Below are 25,873 nucleotides of genomic sequence, written 5' to 3' on the forward strand. Positions count from 1 at the left end.
TAGCTTGTGCGTTTTTGCAGGTGTTTAATCTTATCTTTTGTATTTTTTAGGTCAAAGATTAAATTCATCATCTCAGTAAGTTCCATTTGGGTCTTTTTTTATATCTTCATGTCTCTATTTTATTTTAGGAAATATGTAATGCAGTTATAATACATATTTTAATGTTCTTATCTGCTAATTCTAATGTCTGTGTTCATTGAGAGTCAGTTTTATTTGTCTGAATGTCCTCTTCATTATTGTTTGTGTTTTCCTGCTTCTTCATTGCCTGGAACTTTTGACTGAATAACATTATGAATCTTCCTTTGTTGCATTTTAGGCTTATTTGTTTATATTCTTATAAATACTTCTTTAAAATTTTTAATGTTTATTTTTTAGAGAGAGAGCGCAAGAGTTGGGGTGGGGGGGCAGACAAAGAGAGAATCCAAAGCAGCTCCCCACTGACAACACAACACCAGATGCAGGGCTTAAACCCATGAACTGTGAGATCATGACCGTAGCCAAAGTCAGGCACTCAACCCAATGAGTGCCCCAGGCTCCCCTATTCCTATAAATATTCTTGAGCTTTGTTCTGGAAAGCAGTTCTTGAAAACAATTTGTTTATTTTGGGTCTTGTTATTATAATTTGTTAGTTGAGTCCAGAGAAGAGCTCCATCTAGGTAAAATTACAGGTATATTTCATTTGATTGTGCTTCATTTTATTGCACCTCACAGATGTCACAGTTTTTACAAATTGAAGGTTTGTGGAACTCTTGGTGAGCAAGAGTATTGGATGCCATTTTTCTAATAGCATTTGCTCACTGTATCTCTGTGCCACAGTCTGGTAATTCTCACAATATTTCAAACACTTTATTATTATTGTATTTGTTATAATGATTTGTGATCTGTGATCTTTGATGTTACTATTTTAATTGTTTTGGGGAGATCACGAACCGCACTCTTATAAGGCAATAAACTTAATCACTAAATGTGTGTGTTTTGACTGTTCTACAATTGGCCATTTCCCTGTCTCTCCTTCTCCTCATGCCTCCTTATTTCTTGAAACACAACATTGAAATTAGGCCAATTAATAACTCTGCAATGGCCTCCAAGCCTTTAAGTAAAAGGAAGAGTTGCACATCTCTCACTTTAAAATCAAAAGCTAGAAATGATTAAGCTTAGTGAGAAATGTATGCCAAAAGCCAAGCTAACCTGAAATCTAGGCCTCTTCTACCTAACAGCTAAGTTGGGAATGCAAAGGAAAAGTTCTAGAAGGAAATTAAAAGTGCTACTCCAATAAACACCTAAATGTGAAAAAAGCAAAACAGCCCAGTGCTGATAGAAAAAGAAAGTTTGAGATCAGGTCATGATCTCACAGGTTCATGCATTTGAGCCCTGCGTCAAGCTCCGCGCCGACAGTGCAGAGCCTGCTTGGGATTCTCCGTCTCTCTCTTCTTTGCCCCTACCCCACTCACACTCTCTCTCTCTCAAAATAAATAAACTTAAAAAAAAAAAAGAAAACAAGCCTTTGTATAATAAGCACAAGATAAAGTAGCAAGTGCTGATTTAGATCCTGCAGCAAGTTATCCCTAAGATCTAACTAAGATAATTAATGATTTAGTTTTGCTACACTAAATATAAGATTTTCAATGTAGGTGAAATAGCCTTTTATGAGAAGAAGACGTCATCTAGGACTTTCACAGCTAGAAAGGCAAAGTCAATGCCTGGCTTCATAAGATAGCTGACCCTCTCGTTAGGGGCTGAAGCAGCTGGTGACTTGAAGTTGAAGCCAGTGCTCATTTACCATTCAGAATGTTCTAGGGATCTTAAAAACTGTGGCAAATTAACTGCCTATGCTCCAAATATGGAACAACAGAGCTTCTAAGACAGTACATTTGTTTGCAACATGGTTTACTGAATATTTTAAACTATTTCCCTACTGCTCAGAAAAAAAAAAATCCCTTTAAAATATTATTGCAGGATAAAAGAGTAACTTTGACTTTCAAGTCTTATTATTTAAGAAATACATTTCAGAGGCTATAGTTGCCATAGGTAGTGATTCCTCTGATGGATGTGGACATACATACATATGTATGTATATGTATTTCCATCTTAGACTGTATTTCCATATGTTTTTTCATCTTGGTTAGAAGCAGGGAGATATATATATATATATATATATATATATATATATATGTATATATATACATAATTGTATATATATATATGGGATATGTATGTATATGTATATATATACATATATATATGTATACATACATATATATGTATATATACATATACATATATGTGTATACATACACATATATGTATACATACATATATATGTATATATACATATACATATATGTGTATACATACACATATATGTATACATACATATATATGTATATATACATATACATATATGTGTATACATACATATATATGTATAGTGTTTTAAGAGATACAGTGGGAGAAAGTCAGAGAGAGAGGGAGGGAGAGGAGAATCCCAAGCAGTCTCCATGCTCAGCACAGAACCTGACATGGGGCTCGATCCCATGACCCTGGGATCATGACCTGATCCGAAATCAAAAGCCACCCATGCACCCCTACTTAGATATTTTTAATTTTACTTAATATTAAATACATTTCTTGATAATATTTTTCAGGCTTTTTCACTTTTATTTTTTGTAAATGGAAGAGATAATTTAGTCAGCATTCTGAGATAGCACAGAAAATATAATTATAAATAGTTTATGACAAGAATATAAATACAAAGCAGGTCTTGACTGGAGACAATATGACAATTGAGATGTTATAAGGAGCAGAAAAGAAATCAATATTATAGACTTAGGACTATAGATTCTGTCACAAGAAACAACAGCTAACACTAGGAACACAGCTGAAAAAGTGCAGTAGAATGAAACAGATGCAGAAAAATATCACAAATAGAAGTTTTAAATTTTTTTCAGATTTGTATAATTATGATTTAGAATACAGAATTACTGAATCATATATTGTATACCTGAAACCAATATAACACTGCATGTTAATGATACTGGAATTAAACTTTAAAAAATAAAAAGAATTTAACCTAAACAGTAAAGTTTAATTTTATTTTTCTAATTTACCATTTGGTAGCTACTATATATAAGCTATTTTGATTAAAAATGGAACAAAAATAAAAACATATTCTGCTTTTGCTCTCTAGAAAATTAGGACTTTTGTCAAAATAGAGAAAGCTCAGCACAAGGAAATGAATGCCTACAACAAAAAGTGGAAAATTATTATCAAGAATATGAACGTCGACAGGTGCCTGCATGGCTCAGTGGGTTAAGCATCCAACTCTTTACCTTGGCTCAGGTCATGTCTCATGGTTTGTGAGATCCAGCCCTTCATCAGGCTCTGCGCTTACGGCACAGAGCTTGCTTGGGATTCTCCCTCTCTGTCTCTCTATGCCCCTCCCCCACTCTCTCTCAAAATAAATAAATAAACATTAAAATGTATGAAGGTTCTAAAAAATATGTGAATTTTCTAAATATTTAAAAATATTAACCCTAATTATTCTGAGATTGTTTTTTATGAATTTAATCATGATACTATATTTATATATTAATCTTCTGGAATAACATGTTATTCCTTTAGGATAAAAAATATTGTGGGCAAGGAAATATGTATACACAAGAAAATGTAGATACACTTTTTCTCAATTTGAAAAAAATTGTCAAATTTGTTAAATGTACTTGCATTGTACCCAGATGCTTAAATTTGTGTGTAAGTTAAAACATTCTTTTAAAATCCCAAAAGAGTTTGTTAAGAGAATCCTTTCTGAAAATGAACCTAATATATGAAATTAATCCTCCAATTATTAAGAATGGCTTACAGGTAAATTTTGTTGTCTTGTGTCTTCTTTAAGCTTTTTTGAACATATAAAAGTAACATTTAAAAATTAATTGTGAGGTTTTACTGAAATTTATCTCACAGAGAAAATAATTTACATAGCAGAAAAGCTTCTTGGACAAGTATTATCAGGCCTAATATTATAAATAGCTTTTCAAATTTTAATTTAATGGCTTTTTATAATTACAGAAATGTAGATACAAAGTTCTGGAGCCTCTTCTCAAAATCACCTGCATCACTCTTAAATAAGCCAAGCGGCACTAAGACATCATTTGTGGATGCAATTTTTAATTGGCATATTAACCTTTAAGGTAACTTTAACATATTATTTGTGTTTCTTCTTAAATTTTTTAGAAGACATTTCTAAACACTATAATTTTAAAAATCTATCTGATGGGACTCCTGGATGGTTCAGTCTGTTGAGTGTCTGATCTTGATTTCAGCTCAGGTCATGATCCGATGGTCAGGGGATCAACCCCCATGCTGCACTTCAAGATGAGTGTGAGACCTGCTTGAAATTCTCTCTCTCTCTCTCTCTCTCTCTCTCTGTCTCTCCCTCTGCCCCTCTTCCCCACTGACACTTTCCTGTGCTCTCTAAAATAAAATAAAATAAAATAAAATAAAATAAAATAATAAAATCTGTTTTTTTTCTCTGTACAAGAAAAATGCCAGAAATACCAGACATTAATCAGTACTTATTTTGAGAAATTAATAATAATTTAGTTCTTTTAAGATTTTTAAGTCCTTAGGGGTGCTTGGATGGCTCAGTTGGTTAAGCGTCTGACTTTGGCTCAGGTCATGATCTCGCGGTTTGTGAGTTCAAGCCCCGCATCGGGCTCTGCTGACAGCTCAGGGCCTAGAGCCTGCTTTGGATTCTGTGTCTCCCTCTCTCTCTGCCCCTCCCCTGCTCATGCTGTCTTTCTCTGTCTCAAAAATAAATAAAACATTAAAAAAAATTAAAAAAATTTTAAGTCTTTAATAAAAAATTTAATCTTACTCACCGTGTGTAAACTGATTTTTAAAATTTAGGCTACTGGGATGGCTGGGTGGCTCAGTGGGTTAAGGTTCCGACTCTTGATTTCGACTCAGGTCACCATCTCACATTTCGTGAGATCCAGCCCCACATAGCCTCTGTGATGACACCACAGAGCCTACTTGGGATTCTCTCTCTCCCTCTCTCTCTGCTCCTCCCCTGCTCATGTTCTCCTCTCTCTCTCTCTCTCAAAAATAAGCTTTAAAAAATCCTTAAAAATAAAATAAAATAAAATAATTAAAATTTAGAGTACTAAGGAAGTTTTGGAAAATGCACACACCACATCAGGTAATAGATTAAAGTTTCCCAATATATATTTTCATTGTCAGTAACATAATATTAAATTTATTATACTATTTCATAATAATTCTAAAGAACAGGTCGGTGTGATCTTTTAGATAAATTGAGTCAATTGAATTGGATCTTCTGAAAATAATGGCCAATTCTAGAAATTGTATTTGACATGTTACTGCATTAAAAACAATATGGAAAATAATACTTTATATAAATGCTGTTAATTGGAACAATATGGCAGTTAATTAAGCTACATAGGTGTTTGAGCCTCTTTTTTTATTTCCAGATGTGTTAATGAACTGCAGCCTACATTTATATTCATAATTGTAAGAGATAAAAACAACATCATTCTATCCCATTTCCTAGAAATTGGCTCATAGTTAACACTATTTGTCCAGCTCTTTTGTGTTTCTGCAAGAATTAACATGATAAAAGCAGGCACAGTTTTCCAGATTTAATTATATTTTTGCCGTTATCTGATAATGATCTTACTTGATGTTATTTTTTAACAATACTCTGTTTCCTAAATTCTGTAAATCAATGAACAACTTCATACGTTTTTTTCAAGAAATTAAACACCTATTGCATGGCACTTCAAACACAAGACACTTGGCCTTATCAAAGAAATTGTGGATCTCACTATGCTTAGTTGAAAAATTTAAATATATAAACAGAGCTTTAAACCTTTAGGGATTTAGTAAAGGAGCTCAGCTCTTGATCCAAATATACTACAAAAGCCCTTGGCATTGAACTATGTATTCAAGTGTGAAGAATTCCAGTAGTTGAATGCCTTTAGATTCCCCTTACACCTCCCACCTCATCCCCAACCCCAGTCCTTTTTATTGTGTTAACTTACATCTAAGCAATTATAATCTTATAATTGAGGAGGGACACCTTTCATCTGTGTAGGGACACACTTGATAACTAATGAAAATAAAGGATACTCTTTCCAGAAAAATGCACAGGAACACACAATTGTGCATGTGAGACAGGAACCTGTAGACCACCTCAAGAGCTTACCCCTAGAGCTTTCACAGTAACCCAGACAGCAGCTAACCCAGCACCAGAAAATCACCAGTCACTTAAAATTACTACTGCCTCGGAAGAGAACTCCATCCAGACCTAATTAAATCCTGCAAAGTCTGATAGTCTACCTTTTTCCCATTTCCAACTACCTCACCCTTGCACGCCCCATGTAATTCTGTGATTATATATTCTTAGCCATGCTGTTGCCATTGGCACATACCTCATTTCCTGTTTTACCTTGGTTATAGCACAAAATACGTTTACTTCTCTTTACTATCCATCCCTGTATGATTCCAATATTGTTCTCTGCTTCCTCTCCCTGATCTAAAGCCCCACTTCTCCTTTCCATCATTACACTTTAAATATGTCCATTATGTGCCCTGGAGGGCTCTCCCATGGTTAATGGATAATGAGCATTCCAGCATTCCCTGTAGCTCTAAAGGTGAGGCTGTTCACTCTCCCACATTCCGGGTTACTCCTTCCTCTTCCTCAGAGCTTCTCTGAGGTGACTTATTTAAAAAAGTCACTTCTTTAAGGGCGCCCTAGTGGCTCACTCAGTTAAGTGACCAACTCTTGATTTCGGTTTAGGTCATGATCTCACAAAACCAGTGAGATCGAACCTTTCTTTGGGCTCTGTGCTGACAGCATGGAGGTTGTTTGGGATTCCCCCTCTCCCTCTCTCTGCCTGTCTCTCTCTCAAAATAGATAAATAAACTTAAAAATAGTCACTTCTCTAAAGCTCTTTTCTACCACACAGCTAGATTATGAGTTTCATGAAGACTTCCCATTCCCAGTTGTATCACAGAACGGAAAAACAATGCCTGTGTGCAATATTTACACCATTAAAACATGTTGATTTTTGTGATACAGACTCTGCTTGCTTGTGGGAGAACAGAAGTACATACAAATATCCATAAGTTTTTTTTTTCTTTTTTTTTCCCCCAATCCCTAGCACCCTGAACTGCTCCACATGCAGACGGAGTATACACCCCTTTATCAAGCCTGGGACAGCTGGGCCCCCCAGACCTGTGGAGCTGGGGCCAAGTACCAACCACCTGCACAGGCTCCAGTAAGGAGGAGGCCCACCCCCTGTAAACTACCCTGAAGTGGCAGCTACAGACTGACAACAGTCAGCTCCCATTTGGACTTGTTGCCTGATGGGGTCCAGGGCTTCTCCAACAGCTAGGAGTCCCTGGTGTCTCACTAAATGAAATTCCAGCCAACCAGCAAGTCCCTGTCCTATGATGGCAGGCCAGTATCCTCCAGCTCTGTCTTCGTGGGGGGATACGCACATCTGGGTAGTTTACTACTCGGAGATAAGCAGATGCCTTTTGTCCCCAAGATCCTATTCCTGTGACCAGGCCTCTCTAGACCCACGTCCTGGTCCGAGTCCCTAGTGACCCTCCATTAGGTTTTGACACAAAATGTGAATGAATATTTCTTGCTGAATAAAGTATAAAACTCTATTGCAAAATTCTACTTGGTGCTGAGAAAAAAAATCAATAGCCATATAATAAACATACTTACAATAATGATGTCTTCTATTAGAAAATACGCTTTAAGTTACTGTTTATATCATTGAAATTGATTTCTGAGAAAGTCTCTGTCTCCTCAGAAACCTCTAGCTAAATATCTCTAACAGTATCCTATCTTACAATATTTTTAAATTAACTAAAATATCTGTATTCATGTTGGCTACATTTTTATCTAGACAGCATAAATACTATTTATATACTTGATTATCCAACATGAGTCCTACAGTCAGACATAGACTAATTATAATTGTGTAATTTACATCTACAGAATTCTTTTAACCAACTTCATCTATTAGCGATCTTGAAGACAGGTAGTATTATTTATGCAACCCATATGATAAAAGATATTTCTATATCACATTTTATTCTCTCCTGTATATCTTGAACAATATATACATGGTGCAAATTTTCCATAGCATTCCCAAAATACTGAAGTACTAGTTTTTCAATTAACTTACAAAACAAATTCACACATTAATTTTAAAATCATAAAGCAACAAAATTATATATTTAATGACAGATTTTTACATTAATTACGAAATGTTACAGCTGAAACACTAAGAAATGCTCTTTGTATTTTATTTTGCTCTTGTTAACTTAGTCTAGGATGACCTTAACCCATTGCAATGGGTTGTTTGTTTTGAAGTGGCCATTGAACAAACACAACAACATGCTGATTTCAAATTGCCAGAGAAATGTGTCAAAAAATCTAATGTTTTTGAAGTCACCATCTGTCTGCCTGTCTGTATCTCTCTCCCTCTGTCTCTCTCTTTTTTAATTAAAGGGACCTCTTGGGGTGCTTGGGTGACTCAGTCGGTTAAGTGTCCAACTTCAGCTCAGGTCATGATCTTATGTTTCGTGAGTTTGGGCCCTATGTCAGGCTTTGTGCTGACAGCTAGAGCCTGGAGCCCACTTTGGATTCTGTATCTTCCTCTCTCTCTGCCCCTCCCCCGCTCATGCTCTGACTTTGTCTCTCTCAAAAATAAATAAACATTAATTTATAAATAAGTAAGTAAGTAAATAAATAAATAAATAAAATTAAAGGGGCCTTATTCTCACTTTCTCTGTTTTGATAAAGTCATCCGTAGTATAGTCAGAGGCAAAAAAATTCTAGTGAATTCATGGAATTTACACAATAATTCTAGATTGTGCTATGTCTTGACTTCTAGGAACTTCTATCCAAATACTTGTACTTCTTAATTGTATTTTTAAAATATTGGGGGGGAATATTCCTTAAACCAAGCTGCTTGATGACTTTTGTGTCACTGACACAAAATGTTCTCAGAATGTTTTTAACTACGTACTATAAAATATGAATATTTGCAAAATAAATTAATATTATTTTAAAAAGTTTCATCCACATACACATTGTAAGGGAGTCTGTGTATCCAATGCATTTCAATTAACATTAGGGTATGAAAAACCTCGACCCAATTATCAAGTCAAAAAATTACACTGAGATAAACACCATTTCATTGAAATACGTTTCCAAACTTATGACAAATGAAAATGTTAAACTGTTTTTTATAATGTAATTTTTTACATCAGTGAGACATGCAAAGATAAAAAGATGCATTTTAAACCTAGGAATAATAATGGTATGATATCATTTTAGGGTAAAGTCAGTCATACCTTTATGGCAGTGGATGCAATTTGAATGTGGTGAAGTCTCCGAAGGGTGCTGTCCCTGTCAATGAAATAGGAAGCGGCTAGTTGATGTAGCGTCTCCAGAGTGACCAAAGAGCTATTGGTGCTGGAATCACTTCCTTCAGATCTTTTGCTCAACTTCCGCTTGTCCACAAAAATTGTGAGTGACTCCTCTCCTGCATTAATAATATTTAAAATTATTCAATTTTCCACTTAAAATCAATTTTTCATTTATCTGCAGGTGAGGAAGTGTAGATTACAGACATAATGAAACAAAAGACTGATAAGTAACAAAAGGGCAAGTTTTACTTTTGTGTCGCTCACCTGGTACCTAGAAAGGTACTTGAGGTATTGAAGGCTGTAAATACTGACTAGTAAATGGTGAAAAACTAGCTTTCGTGGGATGATTTCTCTGGATTTTTTTGACTTTCATATAGTTTAGCTTACCTAAAACCCCTGTGGCACAAAAGCAAATTAAGAATGGAAAATATGTAATATGAACTTAAGTGTGGTGCATGATACAAAGTTGTATTTACTCAGAAATCTTTACTGTAGATCAGCATGACTAATGGAAACATGACCAAGCATATTACTAAACACTAGCCATTTTTTAAAGGTTTTAATATTTTAGTAATCTTTATACCCAACGTGGGGCTCAAATTCACAATATCAAGATCAAGAGTCACATGCTCCACTAACTGAGACAGACAGGTGCCCTTAGCCGTGTTTAAAGTGCAGAGAAAACATGCACAGTAATACTTTGGATTGCACGTAACTTGTTATGTGAGTGTCACGCAAGATGAGCAAACATTTCTATCATTTTTAACTTGATAAATGAGTGATGTCTTGGAATACAAGGAGTAAGTGATGCCAAACATCACATGATCACAATGGGGCCAATGGTTCTGCTCTCTCTCTCTCTCTCTCTCTCTCTTTCTCGTTTGCTCACTGAGGGATTGTGGGTGATAGTCTCCCATACTCGGATGATATTCAGTGTCAGGCCATGGTGTTTGGCAGAAATCAGTGATTTTTCAGAACGTTAGAAGGTGCCCACAACAGGCACTAGTGTATTTTTTGTCCCTTCAAAGCACCTATGGATAGTCCTTTGCTTTTCCAGAAAAGAGTAAGCTTAGGAATGCTTTGCTTCATTCTAGGTCAGGCTGCCTGCAGATATAGACCCTTTCCTCTGTCTTCTGCCCTTTTTCCAGCTGCATTAAATACAGTATATGTCAAGAGTTTAATACTGTACTGTAGTCAACATCTGTTGGTGATAGTGAAAGCTGTCCTACACAATAATCCTCCTCTCTCTTGTCTCCCTCACACTACCCACGAAGGTTTTCAAAGGTAAGTTCAAGTTAGTTTGTTTATTTATCTTTATAAATAAATTTCTTTATATTTCTTTACTTTGTATTTTCTGTATTATTTTGTATTATGTTACAATATTATAATCATTTTATATGAATTTTTGGGGTTGTGGGATGAATCATCTGTTTTCCATTATTTCTTATGGGGAAATTCACTTTGATCTACAAGTGCTTTGATTTAAAATCATGTTTCCAGAATGAATTATGGTCGCAAATGAAGGTTTTACTATATACAAATATAGTTATGTAAATATATGTATTAAATTCAGAGGTTCCTGACATGTGGCATTATATACAAATATTATGTGTTAATAAGCTCTATGGAAATCACTAACCTCAATGGAAGATTTAAGTAGTGCCAATGGATTTTCAAAGGTGAAATTTAAGGTATAATATAATTAAGTTGCAATTTTCAATGTTCAAATGTTTATAAGAATATCAATGTTATTTAAGCTTAACTTTAAGAACTTGCTATCTACAGATTTCCATATTCTTGGATATTCATCTAACACACAATTGTCAGAATTGATGCTTACTCTTATTCTTTCAGTAACCCACTGTTTAGGGGGCATTATGCCAGCTTAGAAAGTGACAACCCAGTTTTAGAAAATACCAAATAAATAAAATAATATTAATTTAAAAATGACACATCCTCGGAGACTATTCAATCCTAAGTATCAGCTTATATTTATCCACAAGAGATCAGGTCAACTGATATCAGAAATAAAGTATTAACAGTGTTATTTCTGAAAGGTCACATTCTCAGTTTGTATTTGGATCCTCACAGGCAGAGTAGAAATCAAGCAGCCTAACTACAGCAGCTGAAAAAAAAAAAAAAAAAAAAAAAAAACAACTCTCAAAAATATGAATGAGTAGGTCCAATTATGAACAGCATTAGGTCATGTGCATGATAAATGGTTTTCAGGTGAGAACATCTGGAGGAGAAAAGTGAATATATATGTAAATTACTACACAAGCAAATAAAAAGTCCCCACTGACTACTTACCCCCAGAAAAAGAGGATTAACTAGTGTGGAAATTTGAGTGAATGTATCTCAGAAAGACCAGTGAATTGTAGAAAAAAAAAAAAATCACCTATGTGCCAAGTTTGGGAGAGAATACCAAAACAAACAACATCCTGTACATGGATGTAGAAAAAACAGTTCTGTGGTAGTCTGAGAACTCATAATGAGGGTGTATCACAGATGCAAGTGCTATGGTCTGAATGTTTGTTCCCCTCAGAATGTATATGTGAAATCTTAGCCCCCAAAGATGAAGGGATTAAGAGGTGGTGCTTTGGGGAGGTGTTTAGATCAGAGCCCACATCAATGGAATTAGTGCCTTTATAAAACAAGTTCCAAGAGAGCTCCCTTGCCCCTTCCGCCACATGAAAATACAAGACTATGCAATACTGAAAAGGGCTCTAACCTAACCATGATGGTACTTTGACCTTGGACTTCCAGGTTCCAGAAGAGTGAGCAATAAATTTCTGCTGTTTATAAGCCACCCAGTCTGTGGTGTTTTATTGCAGCCCAAATAGACTAATACAGCAAGAGGCAGGTCTTATGAAGTAAGGTTAAAAACAAAATGACAAAGATCTTGGTAAATGTAAATTAAAAGAAAACAAAGTTAACAATCTTGATATCAGATATTGTAGAATTCGGACCAAATATTAATAAGTGAGAAAAAGAAAAACACTGCATAGTGAGTACTAAAGACTGAAACTTGTCAAGTTGTTTTAATGACAACACTTTTAATAAAGCAGAAAATACCGGAGATATAGGTTAAAATAGTACAAGAAATGCAAATTCAAAATATATTGATATAGCACTTTGCAATTACGGAATTTGCCCAAATCCGAAAGTTTGACAACCTTGCCAAAGATGTTGGCAAACTGGAAGGAAACATGCCCTCTGATATATTGCTGATGGTAATGCAAAATGATGTAACCAGAGAGAAATCTGGCAATAGTTAGCAATGATTGACTCAGCAGTTCTACTTTTAAAATCTATCCCAAAAAACACTGATTAAGATATGCAAAAAGCTTCCTACTGTGGCTTTATTTGAAATATTTGTAGCAACCCAGAGACCTCATCAGTAAGAATAAACTATGTTGCATCTACAAAGTAGAATACACTGCAGCCACAAGAAAGAAGTGAGAGGGGCGCCTGGGTGACTCAGTTGCTTCAGCCTCTGACTTGATTTGGGCTCCATTCATGATCTCCAGGTTTGTGGGTTGTCTGGCATTGGGCTCTACACTGACAGTGTGGGAGCCTGCTTGGGATTCTCTCTCTCCCTCTTTCTCTGCTCCTTCCCTGTACACATGCTCTCTGTCTCTCATTCTCTCTCTCTCTCAAAAATAAATAGACATTAAAAACAGAAAAGAAAAAAAAGTGAAAATGACTTAAAACATTTATTCACATAAGTAAGTTTTATGAGTTTAATATTATGACTAAAACAAATTTGTGGATGATTTGGCAGTTCTCAAGTGATTTTACTTAGAAAGTACACCGAAATATCCAAGTTTAGCCTCCTTGCATTTACAGTGTTTTCTACAGATTCCTGTAGATGGAAAGAAGCGTAACTATCTATTCTTTGAAATAATATCTAATTTTTCTTCAATTCAGTGATACATTAAATTTAAAATATTGGTTCAATTGATTTATTAGAAATTAGTTTTGCCTTCTGGAGATTCAAGAAAGCCTTTTAAATACGTAAGGAGAGTCATCCTCACGGTCTCTTTTTGTATAGTAGTGACTTTTCTTATTACTGGAGCTGTCCAACATGAATTGAAAAAGTATACATCATTGATCAGAGGAGATAATTAGACCACTAGAATGGACTCTTTCACTGAATTATGAGGTACTGGAAGGAAGAAAAATATAGAATTAATTGTTATAGTTTCAGTGTAACTATGCCAACTGCTAGTGCCAAACAGATTTGAGCTTTAATACTGGCTTATATTTAGTAACTGAATGACCTTGAATTGTATAACTTGACTCAATTTCCTCTCATGGAACTTGAGTATAGTATTCCTTCTACTAAGAGGAGCTATAGGCATGAAACAGATAACATCCATAAAAGGTTTAGAATATGACTAGACTGCAGTAAGAATTTGAAAGTTGTTGGCAAGGTATTATTCTCTTTTACTCACCCAATTTCTTAAACTTAAAATAAAATAACTCATTCCATATCTGCACATTTCTAGTAATTTTAGCTGCTTTGTCATATTTGTGATGGACAGAAGCCTCTATTTCTACTTCTTTTACATATCCATGAACCCTGGTCCTACAATCTGTATCCACACATAGAAAGTAAATATCTCTCAAAATAGTCCTTTAAATACTGTATCCCTCTATATGTCTTCACTCTTCTGATGAAAACTCCTTAGAAGGAATTTTATTAATTCCTTCGTAGGCTCTCAGTTGAGTCATGTCTCATGCAAAAAGAGAGGAGTAGCATAAACTTATTTTAAAAGCAAATTAAAATACTTGATTTAAAAATATTTTGCAGACAGGTGCCTGGGTGGCTCTGTTGGTTAGGTGTCCAACTGTTGATTTCAGCTCAGGTCATGATCCCGTGGTTTGTGGGTTCCAGCCCAGTGTCAGGTTCCTGACAGCTCAGAGCCTGCTTGGGATTCTCTCTCTCTCCCTCTCTCTCTGCCCCTCCCTTGCTTGCACACACACTCTCTCTCTCCCTCTCTCTCAAAATAAATAAATAAACTTAAAAAAAAAGAATATTTTGCAGATGTTAGAGTGCCTCATGATAATTTAGAAAATGACACGTAACAAAAACTAAGGATTACTATTTCAGAGTGGTCCTACATTACAATATGAATGATAACAAATCCTAATATAAGTTCAAGCAATCAAAGATGTGCATAGAAAAACGATGGCCCATAATCATCATCATGAGTAACAGTAGTTTCCATTCATTATCTACTGGAGATTAAAAGAAAATATTTCCTTTGTTTTCCAAAGTGTCTACATTTGCTTGTAAGGTACAGGTCAATGTGTTTTCCTCCTTCTATCCTGAGAGTAAATATATATTATAGTGCACAGAGACAATCAAAGGAAAAATATCGTAAATATTAATATACTTTTATCACTAGTTTTAGTTCAATCTTTGTTGTTATTAATTTGAAGGAATTATGATATAATATGAGAAAGGAAAACATGAGTTTTGGAGTCAGCTGTATAGGAAGGTAAATCCTGACAGCCCACAGGCCCCTAACTTGATGACTATGGGTCTTTGGTAAAGTTATACATGCCCTTAGCCTTCCCATTTCTAAAAGACAGGCAATAGCTTACTCTCACCTGTTTGAAAAGACTAAGCAATATAATTCCTCCATAGATCCTGGCAGAACACATCTAAGGTGCACAATAAATGTTGGTTTCCTCTATTTTCTTTCTTTTTTTTTTTTTTTTTTTTTTTTTGCTTAGGGCCTAACAGCAAATGAGAAGGTTTTAAATTTTTATAAGTTAGCATTTCATAGATATTGTATTTCACCACAGGAACCTGGACTTAGTCAAAACTGGTTTCTACTGGATCTTATAATCAAGATATATGGGATTATTAGAGATAGCAGTTGGTTATTCTTTCTAAGAATTGGATAAAGGGAATCCATTCAGAAGCTGCCCATAGTTCTTGTCTACAGTTGAACATTAATCCATGCATGCAGAAGCTTTCCCTGCAGCGAAGCATGAGAGGCAGTTTAAATTACCCTAATTGTTCTCTCATGAATACCTTGTTTTAAACCCTTAGTTAACAAGAGACAACATTGCAATGTAAGCTGGGTAGTTTATGCTAAATTTCAAGTGTTATAAATCATGGATTGTTAAATATCTAAGATATTTTAACAAAGCTACTCAATCTACATTGAAAAGAGGCCTATTTCTTTCCTCTAAGAGATCTGGTCTTTTTAGGTTATATATAACTACCATGTTTTGAATATGTTTATGGTCTTCATGTTCTTTGAAACTTTCACAGTCAGTCTTAAGGAAGAATGCATTTTGGATTTTAATTGTAACTTTTTTCTTAAGTGTTTGATTATAAAAGTTCATCCAAATTCTACATAAATAACACAATATTCAGATTTGAAAACTGAGATATTATTCAACCAACTGAAATTTGTGTTCGTATGCCATTTTTATTCATATTTTTTTAAGCCAGCTGTAGCTCATAAGCATGACATGAGTACCAAAGGGCATCCACACATTTTGTAAAAACTAAATGTGATTCTGAAAATGATTCAACATTCTGAGTTTGTTAGAAAGTGAAAAGGATTAATGACTGTGGATATAAAAAGATGTGATCATTTCACACAGAAATCATGCAGCTGTGTCTTTTACAACTAAAATACTGTGGTCATTTATGGACATTAAGAGCACATATTGAAAAATGCTTTTAGGGAGAATGCAAAACAGAAGACAATAAAACAATAACAAAAAACAATCATGACCTTAATGTCATCCTATGATTGGCTCGTAAGAGGTGATGAGGTACATTTGATATGCAATGGACCTCACAATAATGTATTTTTCTGTCCTAATTTTCAAATCATCTATGTTATGTCCATGAAGAAGAGAAATTTTAAAGAACTTTTGCCCTATTATATTTTCCTTGGATTTTCTCAATCTGCATTCTCATATATATATATATATATATATATATATATATATATATATATACATATATACATACATATATGTGTATATATATATATATATGGTTACTGAGGATAAAGGTAATGCTTTCAAAAAGTCAGAACAGGGGCACCTGGGTGGCTCGGTCAGTTAAACGTCTGACTTCGGCTCAGGTCATGATCTCACGGTCCGTGGGTTCGAGCCCCGCGTTGGGCTCTGTGCTGACGGCTCAGAGCCTGGAGCCTGTTTCGGATTCTGTGTCTCCCTCTCTCTCTGCCACTCCCCTGTTCATGCTCTGTCTCTCTCTGTCTCAAAAATAAATAAACGTTAAAAAAATTAAAAAAAAAAGTCAGAACAAGTCAGAAAACAATGGATAATAGAATGAATAAAAGCATCCTAAGGATAAATAAATAATGATGATGCAGTCGATTGCATTATCTTTGTAATTATTTTCTGCACTATCATGGATGCAAACACGCATACATGGATCAATGGTCCATTGTAAAGAAGAACTATAAACAGTTCATGGGTGATTCCCTTTAAAATTGGAAAGGATAACACTCTGGTCAGTAGAATACATAAGAACCAGTAGGTCATGATCTAGTAAAAGTTTTTGAGAAGCATTGCAAAGTTACACAAACTCTTTAGCTTTTTGTATTTGCCAGGAGGACAGCGTGTTCCAAAGAGAACTTTCTTCAACTTGATTCTTGGAATGAGGAGACAACCAGAGCAGAATCATGGAGGATCCACAATCAAAGCATATTAGGGAGACACAGCTATTATAGTTAAAGTCCACTGAGGGTTGTTCGTTTGTTTATTTTGTGTTTTACTTCTTTAATATGATGACAATAACTCTTATATGTTGACTGTATTTTATGTTATCATTGTTCCGCTTTTGGATCAGTGTACCAACCTATAACATATAACATTCTGTTCAGACAAACACATACACACACACGCACACACACACACTTTAAACTTATGGCAGATGTCTGCCTGGTCATTCAATTTCCTTACACTGGAAGATCTGATTGTAAATGTCTGTTTTGCTTTTTGTCAGGTTTACTTATAAAGAACTGCTATAAAAATCTTTCTCTTAGGAATAATCAGTGCAAACACAGCTTAATGTAATTGTAGGTTTTACTTTTGATGTAAAATTTTAACTGAAAAACATTATCCTACTTTTTGGTAATGAGAGATTACATTATTTCTTGTGCTAAAATATGATAATATTTTGCTCACTACCAATGAGCATTCTTTCTTAGTTTAACATGTTAAAAGGTAAACATCCTGATGATATCTTTCTACTAATGTAGTGTTCTTGAAAAAAAAACAGTGGTTTGGAAACAAATAGATATTAAAAAACATCAATCTGAGAAAACTAGGCTTCTGACAAGAAGCAGAGCAAATATATAAAAGAAGTAAAAACAGACTTGTTGGCTTAACACCAATTGGCATCTGCAAGATATTACGGAAAGGAAATAACTGGTCTTATAGAGCCTCAACAAAGAAACATAATGTGTTTTGCAAAACACTCCAAATGAGAGCAACTGACTTTATGATTATTAACAGTTATCCCCCACAACATCTGAGAAAATTCTAAGCAAAATTACCCAGATCATTATATTCTCTATAGAACAATGACATGAAAGAAGAACTAGAAATAAATAGTTCCCATGTCAGATGAAACTGAATCAACCCTGAGTGAAATGCAATGAAGTCCCCTCTATGTTGGAGTTGTTTACAAACTATGTTATAATGAACATTTTTGTTACATATATAGTTATAGACTCCTGTTATTATTTTGGTAACATTAATTTTCAGAAGTGAGACTTCTGGAAGAGTTAAGAACACTCTAAATTTATATAGATACTCTAAACAGTGCTGTTCAAACTTAATGTGCATATAAATCACCCACAGATCTTGTTAACATGTAGATTCTGATTCATTAATCTGAGATGGAATCTGAGACTCTGCAGTTCAAACAAACTCCAAGGTGGTGCTGGCTGTTGAGCCATGAACCACACTTGAGTAATGAGGCTCTAAACCACAGTAAACTTATTACCAATTTAAACGTCTGTATTTATTAGTCACCTGTGTGTTCCTTTAAGGAAGGTCTTGGGTCTTTGCATTGTTCTAGGTAACTCAGCACGTGTTTGTCAAACAGTGGACATTTATCTACCTTACCAAAGTGCTATGAAGAGGAGAAAAACAAACATATAATTTATAAAATTCCAAAACTTAACATTTATCTTTTGACTTAGTTGCCAGTAAGGTCATTATTAAGATCAATCGGCCTAGCAATTTTAATCCCATTTTCTTTTGTGTTATATATATGATTATTTATATAAATGGCTTCAAAGCATTTCAATAGATAACTGTCTTATAAACCAATAAAACTTAATTAACAATATTGCTTTAATTTTCACTTTTTTTTTAATTTTTTTTTTAACATTTATTTATTTTTGAGACAGAGAGAGACAGAGCATGAACGGGGGAGGGTCAGAGAGAGGGAGACACAGAATCTGAAACAGGCTCCAGGCTCTGAGCTGTCAGCACAGAGCCCGACGCGGGGCTCGAACTCACGGACTGCGAGATCATGACCTGAGCCGAAGTCGGCCGCTTAACCGACTGAGCCACCCAGGCTCCCCTAATTTTCACTTTTAAAACATTTAATTTATCAGAGAAATATTAGAGATACAAGGTGAAAGAGAGAGATGAGAGACTGAGACAGAGAGGAATGGACATAACTAATCTTAAGTAGCATGAGTATATACTTATTTCTAAAAAACAGTATGGCAGGTTTTTTTTAAGTATTTTTTTTTCCTTTTCAATACCATTAGCTTAATGATTCCCTGGGTTACAAGTTTCAGAAAAGATTGCTTTTCCTTTCAGTTTTTTTCTTAAAGCAGACTATGCATTCTAATAGAGGAAATAGTTCCATGCATTTTCAGTGAGTATTTCTTTTTGTTCAAGAAATAAATTACATATATTTTTTATCAGATTTGCTCCTTTAATTATGTTATAGTTAAACTAAAATAAAATAATTTATATTTCCTAAGATGAGGCCAAATGAAAATGAGAAACACAGTCACTAATCAATTTTGAAAGAGGGTTGTATATGATGTAGAGTTAAAACTATCTGTGGACACTTTATACAGAATGTAATTTACATAGAGAAGAGTGAGAATTGAGTATTTCTGAAATTAAACAAGGATATTTGGAATCTTACCCTCATAAGGATGCAAGGAAATTTTTAAAAATTGAATTGCTGTTCTACCTATAGTGTATGTTACTGCCTGACTCTGCTCTGTTCTTCTTGAAAGAAATACACATGCAAGCAACATATGGTAACACTTTTCAAGCTAGAGCTTTGCAACCATAACAACTTATATACTAAGTGGTTATTGAGGTAGTATTCATTATTATAAATTTTTTAACATTTATTTATTTTTGAGAGATGGAGAGAGACAGAGCATGAGTGGGGGAGGGGCAGAGAGAGAGGGAGACACAGAACCCGAAGCAGGCTCCAGGATCCGAGCTGTCAGCACAGAGCCCGACACGTGGCTCAAACTCACGAACTGTGAAATCATGACCTGAGCCGAAGTCGGATGCTTAACCAACTGAGCCACCAAGGAGCCCCAGTAGTATTCATTATAATGAATAACTATGCTAGTAAGTTAATGCTACTGTGGACATTCAATCATGTGTTTTTCCATTGTAATAACAAAGCAAATATTTTCTTTATATAAAAAAAATTATATATCTGATAAAATGCTTAAGTTGAATAATGGGGTAATGACAAGATATGTTCTCATAAGAAGCACTTGCAGGAAAAAAATTAATAAAAACCACACACATTAAAGAAATATAACTATTTCCACTAAAAATGTAATCATGGCTTTTAAAACTCTGTGCATTCAAAGCCAGTAGTCAAACAGGACTTGTTTTTATGTTACTGAGAGTGAAAAATATTTTCCAAAGTTGCAAATGAACAAATCTTAATAGATTATCTAGTTGCTTCTAGAATGAATTTGAGTTTGAGTTTTTAAAACTATCTCTATCAAGTAAAGAGTACTTTTCCTTGCACTCCTCTTCCTGGGAAGGTATTTTTCCCAAACAATCCTCATTGTCCCTGCATTCTTGATTCTACCAGAAGAAGCACAGTGAGTGAGTTAACAGAGAGGCTGGTGCAGGAGAGCAACTTATGTGAGTAACCCCACCTCTTCCTCTTTCTCTACAGGTTGTGCTTGTCAGGAGAGAGCACAAGATTTGTTCTCCTCTTCAGTGTGTTAGGCTTTAGAGAGCCTGGGTTGATAGGGAACCACACATATGTTCTTGAGACTATATGTGGCTCAGGGCTGTAACAATGACTCTTACACAAATCTGCATAATACTGGAGATGGGGATCAGGTCCCATTTAAAATTACTATAGGGGTACAAGGGTGGCTCAGTAGGTTGAGTGTCAGACTCTTGATTTTCGCTCAGGTCATGATCTCACAGTTCATGGGATCAAGCCCCACATCAGGCTCTGCACTGACAGCACAGAAGCTGCTTGGGATTCTCTCTCTCCCTCTCTCTCTGTCCCTCTCCCACTAGTGCACTTGTGTGCGCTCTCTCTCTCTCTCTCTCTCTAATAAATAAACATTAAAAAATAAAATTACTATAAACATTTTGTTACAAGGTTTTATAAAATTTTAAGTGCAATTTTTGGGCTCCATCTTGCATAGTCTTTTGTCTTTTTCATTTGGTGCAGAACCTAGGTTTGTTGCTTCATAGTAGGCACCCTCCCTCTCCCGTCAACCCAGTAGGTTTAAGATCTTTTTCTTTTTTTTCCTATTTTCATTTGTTGTTGTTCTATATTCAGTACACAGATACACTTTTATTTCAGTGTTTGTCATATATTGTATTATAATGAAATATATTATAAAAGCAGTCATGAAATATATTCCATAGCTAGAAATCAATATATCCCAGTAGTGCAATCTTTTTCAAGATTGATTCTTCAAATTGAGTAGCTTAGTTTAGATATTTAACCAGTGATGGAGTTTAGATATCATTATCCAAATAGAAGCAAGCTGAATTACTCTATTGATAAATAGTCTGGAAGCTATAAGATGAAATAAATGTGGAAAATGATATAGATTGAAGAAGGTTTTTTTATAATTTATTTTTCCCTATAGGGAATTCAATCACTAGCTTTATCTATCATAAAATATCCCATTAAAGGCTTCAAATATGCTATCCAAAGTTTTATGTCTAAGTCAATAATATGATGTACTAAATAACTCAGGGAAAAAAGACATTTTTCATTTATTTGTTTTTCATCACCGTAGTACTGACAGTGAATATTTTATACTCAACTCGTTTCCAAATGTTTAAATTTAGTTGAAGATCTAGTTACTTAAGAAGCAAAAACAACTGTCTTTTCATTTAAAATGTTTACTTATATACATAACATCCTCAGTGTGCTATTATTAGGGTTGTTACTTACTCAGTTAAGAGAGAGAATTAGCTCCAATTAAACACCACAAATCTCATTTTTTAATGGAAAAACACAATTTCATGTTCAACTAGGTAAAACATGTAAAACTAAACTACACTTACAGCAACAAAAAAGGCTTAGTGTAATTACAACAGCAATATTTAAAAAATCGTCTGAAATCAAGCTGGTGTACTTGTTAATTGTAAATAGTTTATATCCTTAAGCTACGTAAATAATTTCATGCATTTTAGCTAAATTATTAACATCATCCAGCAGAGATTCCTGAAAGAAAACATAAGTAATATTTACAGAGAAAAAAGAAAATTCCAATAGAAAATATAAGGAACACTAAATCTAAGTAATAGTCAGAGGTTAGAAGGCTAGTGAGTATGGCAATTCTATTTCTTCCCCTTCTTCACCCCCCAGCCCCACCTTACTCCACTCTGCCTTTAAGAAAATGCTTGAATAAGACTTAAATAACTAAAGAAAAGCAATTTTTTTTTAAATTTTTTTTTTAACGTTTATTTATTTTTTTGGGACAGAGAGAGACAGAGCATGAACGGGGGAGGGGCAGAGAGAGAGGGAGACACAGAATCAGAAACAGGCTCCAGGCTCTGAGCCATCAGCCCAGAGCCCGACACGGGGCTCGAACTCACGGACCGCGAGATCGTGACCTGGCTGAAGTCAGACGCTTAACCGACTGCGCCACCCAGGCGCCCCAAGAAAAGCAATTTTAAGAGACTATATTATCATCATTGAATAATCAACCTGAAGAAAAGATTTAATCCCACAAAGGATTTTTGAACCATGTTCATAAAAACAAATAAAAACATACACAACAAAAACCAATCTGAAGGCCCAAATGTGGCATTCACAATGCCAAATCAATGAAAACAATTAAAAAGTCACCTTTTTAATTTCTGTCTCTGCCTTTCCCCTGTTACTTTCTTCTTTTCTTATTTGGAGAATATATTTTATATTCCGAAATTCTTCTCCACAATGAAGCTTGATAGGAGTATAAGACTACTGAACTTAAAAAAAAAAATAACATTTAAGTATTATTGAGAGACATAGAACATGAGCGTGGGAGGGGCAGAGAGAGGGGGAGACACATAATCTGAAGCAGGCTCCAGGCTCTGAGCTGTTAGCACAGAGCCTGAAATGGGGCTGTAACTCACAAACCATGAGATATGACCTGAGCTGATGCCGGATGTTTAACTGACTGAGCCACCCAGGTGCTCCCAAACCACTGAACTTTTTAAAGGAAGTTAGACAGGGTGACAGGATGGCTCAGTCAGTTAAGCGTCCAACTCTTGATCATGGCTCAGGTCATAATCTCATGGTTTGTGAGTTAGAGCCCCACATGGGGTTCTGCATTGACAGTCTAGAGCCTGCTTGGGACTCTCTCTCTCTCCACCTTTCTCTCTGTCCTTTTGCCATTCATGCTCTCTGTCTCTCTCTCAAAGTAAGTAAACTTAAAAAATAAAAATAAATAAAATAAGTTAGAGTAATGATTTTCACTTTTACTTCAGATTTTATTGTATTAATAATTATTGACCTCACTAACCTATATAGATGCAGCTTTCACAGAATAAGTTTTTATAATTATTGGGATATTTTATAATTATTTCTATCTGCACTGCTGTAATAACAATAACATGAGTGCATTGCATGTTTACATCATACCATATATTGTGCCAAGAGTATTTTCCTACATAGACATTAATCTTCCCATGACCCTACAACATAGATATTACTCTCCCACTTTCTCCTAAAAACAACCTAAAATCAGAGAAGTTACTTAGCATTTTTGAACAATTTCACAATTAGTTAAAAAAAGATGGGGGAGTTAATTTTCAATACCAGCTTTGTCTGATCTCTTCATCGTATTATTTAGTGTATTGATTTATGGAGGACAGAGATAATGAGTTTTCATGGCTGACCTTTCTTGTCTCCCAGAACCATCTACATCTTCCACCTGTAATTCCTTAAGGCCACCTGACACTTATATTTCCTCAATGTGCCCAGGAATTTCCTTTACCAACTTCTCCATGCCTTGCTCACCTGCTCTTGCTTGCATCCTGAATCTCTCCAATTCTGAATCTTTGTTTAACCGGCTGTTTGGGTTCTTTGTGTTTGCTTTTCATTCACCTTTCTTCTTGAATTAGATCTCGGTTACTCTCTGTGTGTATCATATTTTTGACATCTATTTGGTGAACTTGAAAACCACAGCCTCTAAGCAAAGTGCAATCTCACATATTAATTTAACAAATATTTCATAAGTAGAAAGGGGGAGGGGCAAAGTTGGTGGAGCAGCATGGAAATTTTCTGTTTCTTTCATTCTTGAAATGCAGCTATGTCAGCATCAAACCATTTTGCACACCCAGAAAATTGATCTGAGCACCGATCAACAATCTGCATAACTTAAGGCACATAACTTGGCAGGTATGTGGCACAGAGAGGTACAATGGGGAAGAGAGAAGCTGCAGGGGCGTGGAGAGTTGTTTTTGTTTGCAGAGACAGGACAGAGATGGAGCGGGGGAGAGTACAAGAAAAGCACTTTCCTCAAAAGCAGCTGGAGCAAAAGAGTAGAAACACTCTCAGGAACTGAACAAGCAAGGGAGAAAGGAGAAGTTTTGTTGCCTTTAGGACTCTATAAACAGGGGAGCGCAGAGTTGGAAACTCCGCAGCTGGATACCTGGCGGTGCTCTGGTAGGAAGAACAAATCCTCAGGAGCAGACAGCAAGGTCCAAGGGGTCCTCAGGCCACACGGGGAAAGATGGTTCCCCGGCCAGGAAGACATTTGGTAGAGGCCGTGCAGTGTACACACAGGAAAAGGTCCCAGCGGACCCCAGATTACAGCCACACTTGCTGGTGGAACAAAGATGCTAAGGTATGAAGAAGCCTGGTACCAGATGTGTGTTGTGATTTACCATAGTCCTTGAACCACTGCTGCTACATGATCATGTGAAATTTTTCTGGGACATTGGGCTTCTACAGTGGTGCAGTCGCATGACTGTTCTCAGGGTGGCCGACAACTGGCCCCAACTCCACAAGACCCTTCTCCAGAAGGTAGGAGCAGGTTCAAGCTACAGGACCTTCAGAAATGAAGGGTTTGGAAACACAGCCCCATCTCAGATAAAATTTGGGAGGTAGGTACCACTTGGCAGGCTGACAGCTTGGTCCCAGGCAGTGGAGATGCAGGTAGCGGATGGAAGCTCGAGACAAAGGAGAGGTGCTTGATTGCCATTTGGTGAGAGCACAGAGATTTGATGTTAGAGACTGGGAAGATGGAGGATGTCATTTTCACCTCCCCTGCCCATGTGCATAGGCATATAAGCAAGCCACACCAATCCACCCCAGTATGCTAAGCAGTAATACCTAGTGGAGTATAGAGTCATTAAACCAAGTCTTGTCCACCTACATCAAACATGCCCTAGAGGCACCACAAGTTTCCCCCCCGCTTAGTGCTTAGTGTACATACTATAAGTACGTACTTCATAGTTTGATTTCTAGGGGAAACTGCATGTAATTTTGTTAGGATTTCATTCTGTCCAGTGGTCCATCTAATTTTATTTTTCTTATTCTTGGATACAAAAAGAGACTTTTTTTCTGTTTTTATAAAAAAGAGTTTATTTTTCTACTATATTTTACTACTTTTTGTAAATTGTTTAGTCTATTTTACTTTATTCATTTCATTTTATTCTATTTTATTGTATGACTTTTTTTAAATCTTTAAACATATCTTACTTTTTTTCATTTTTTTTTCTTTTCTTTTATTTCCCTTTCTTCTCTCTTCTATCAAGCTTCTTTCAACAACCAGAAGAAAACACACCTTGGATCTAGCTTTCTTTATTTGATTTTGTGTGTGTTCTTTTTAATTTTTTTTTAATTTTATTTTTAATTCTATAAACTCTTTTCTTTCTCCAAAATGATGAAATGAAGGAATTCACCCCAAAAGAATGAACA

The 25,873-nt window shown here is 35.3% G+C and overlaps 1 protein-coding gene across 3 annotated transcripts in view; it reads right to left on the minus strand.

The window, feature by feature from the left end:
* Positions 1-25,873, minus strand: part of BRINP3 (BMP/retinoic acid inducible neural specific 3) — a 416,023-nt gene that overhangs the window by 182,544 nt on the left and 207,606 nt on the right. For all 3 annotated transcript variants that reach the window (XM_025927773.2, XM_086694879.1, XM_086694878.1), the window contains exon 4: positions 9,397-9,587. In XM_025927773.2, the coding sequence (XP_025783558.1) occupies positions 9,397-9,587 (191 nt within the window). The remainder of the gene's footprint in view (positions 1-9,396; positions 9,588-25,873) is intronic.

This window comes from Puma concolor, chromosome E4 (assembly GCF_028749965.1).
Source record: "Puma concolor isolate L17-30 chromosome E4, mPumCon1.1.hap2, whole genome shotgun sequence".
Classification (NCBI taxonomy): Eukaryota; Metazoa; Chordata; class Mammalia; order Carnivora; family Felidae; genus Puma; species Puma concolor.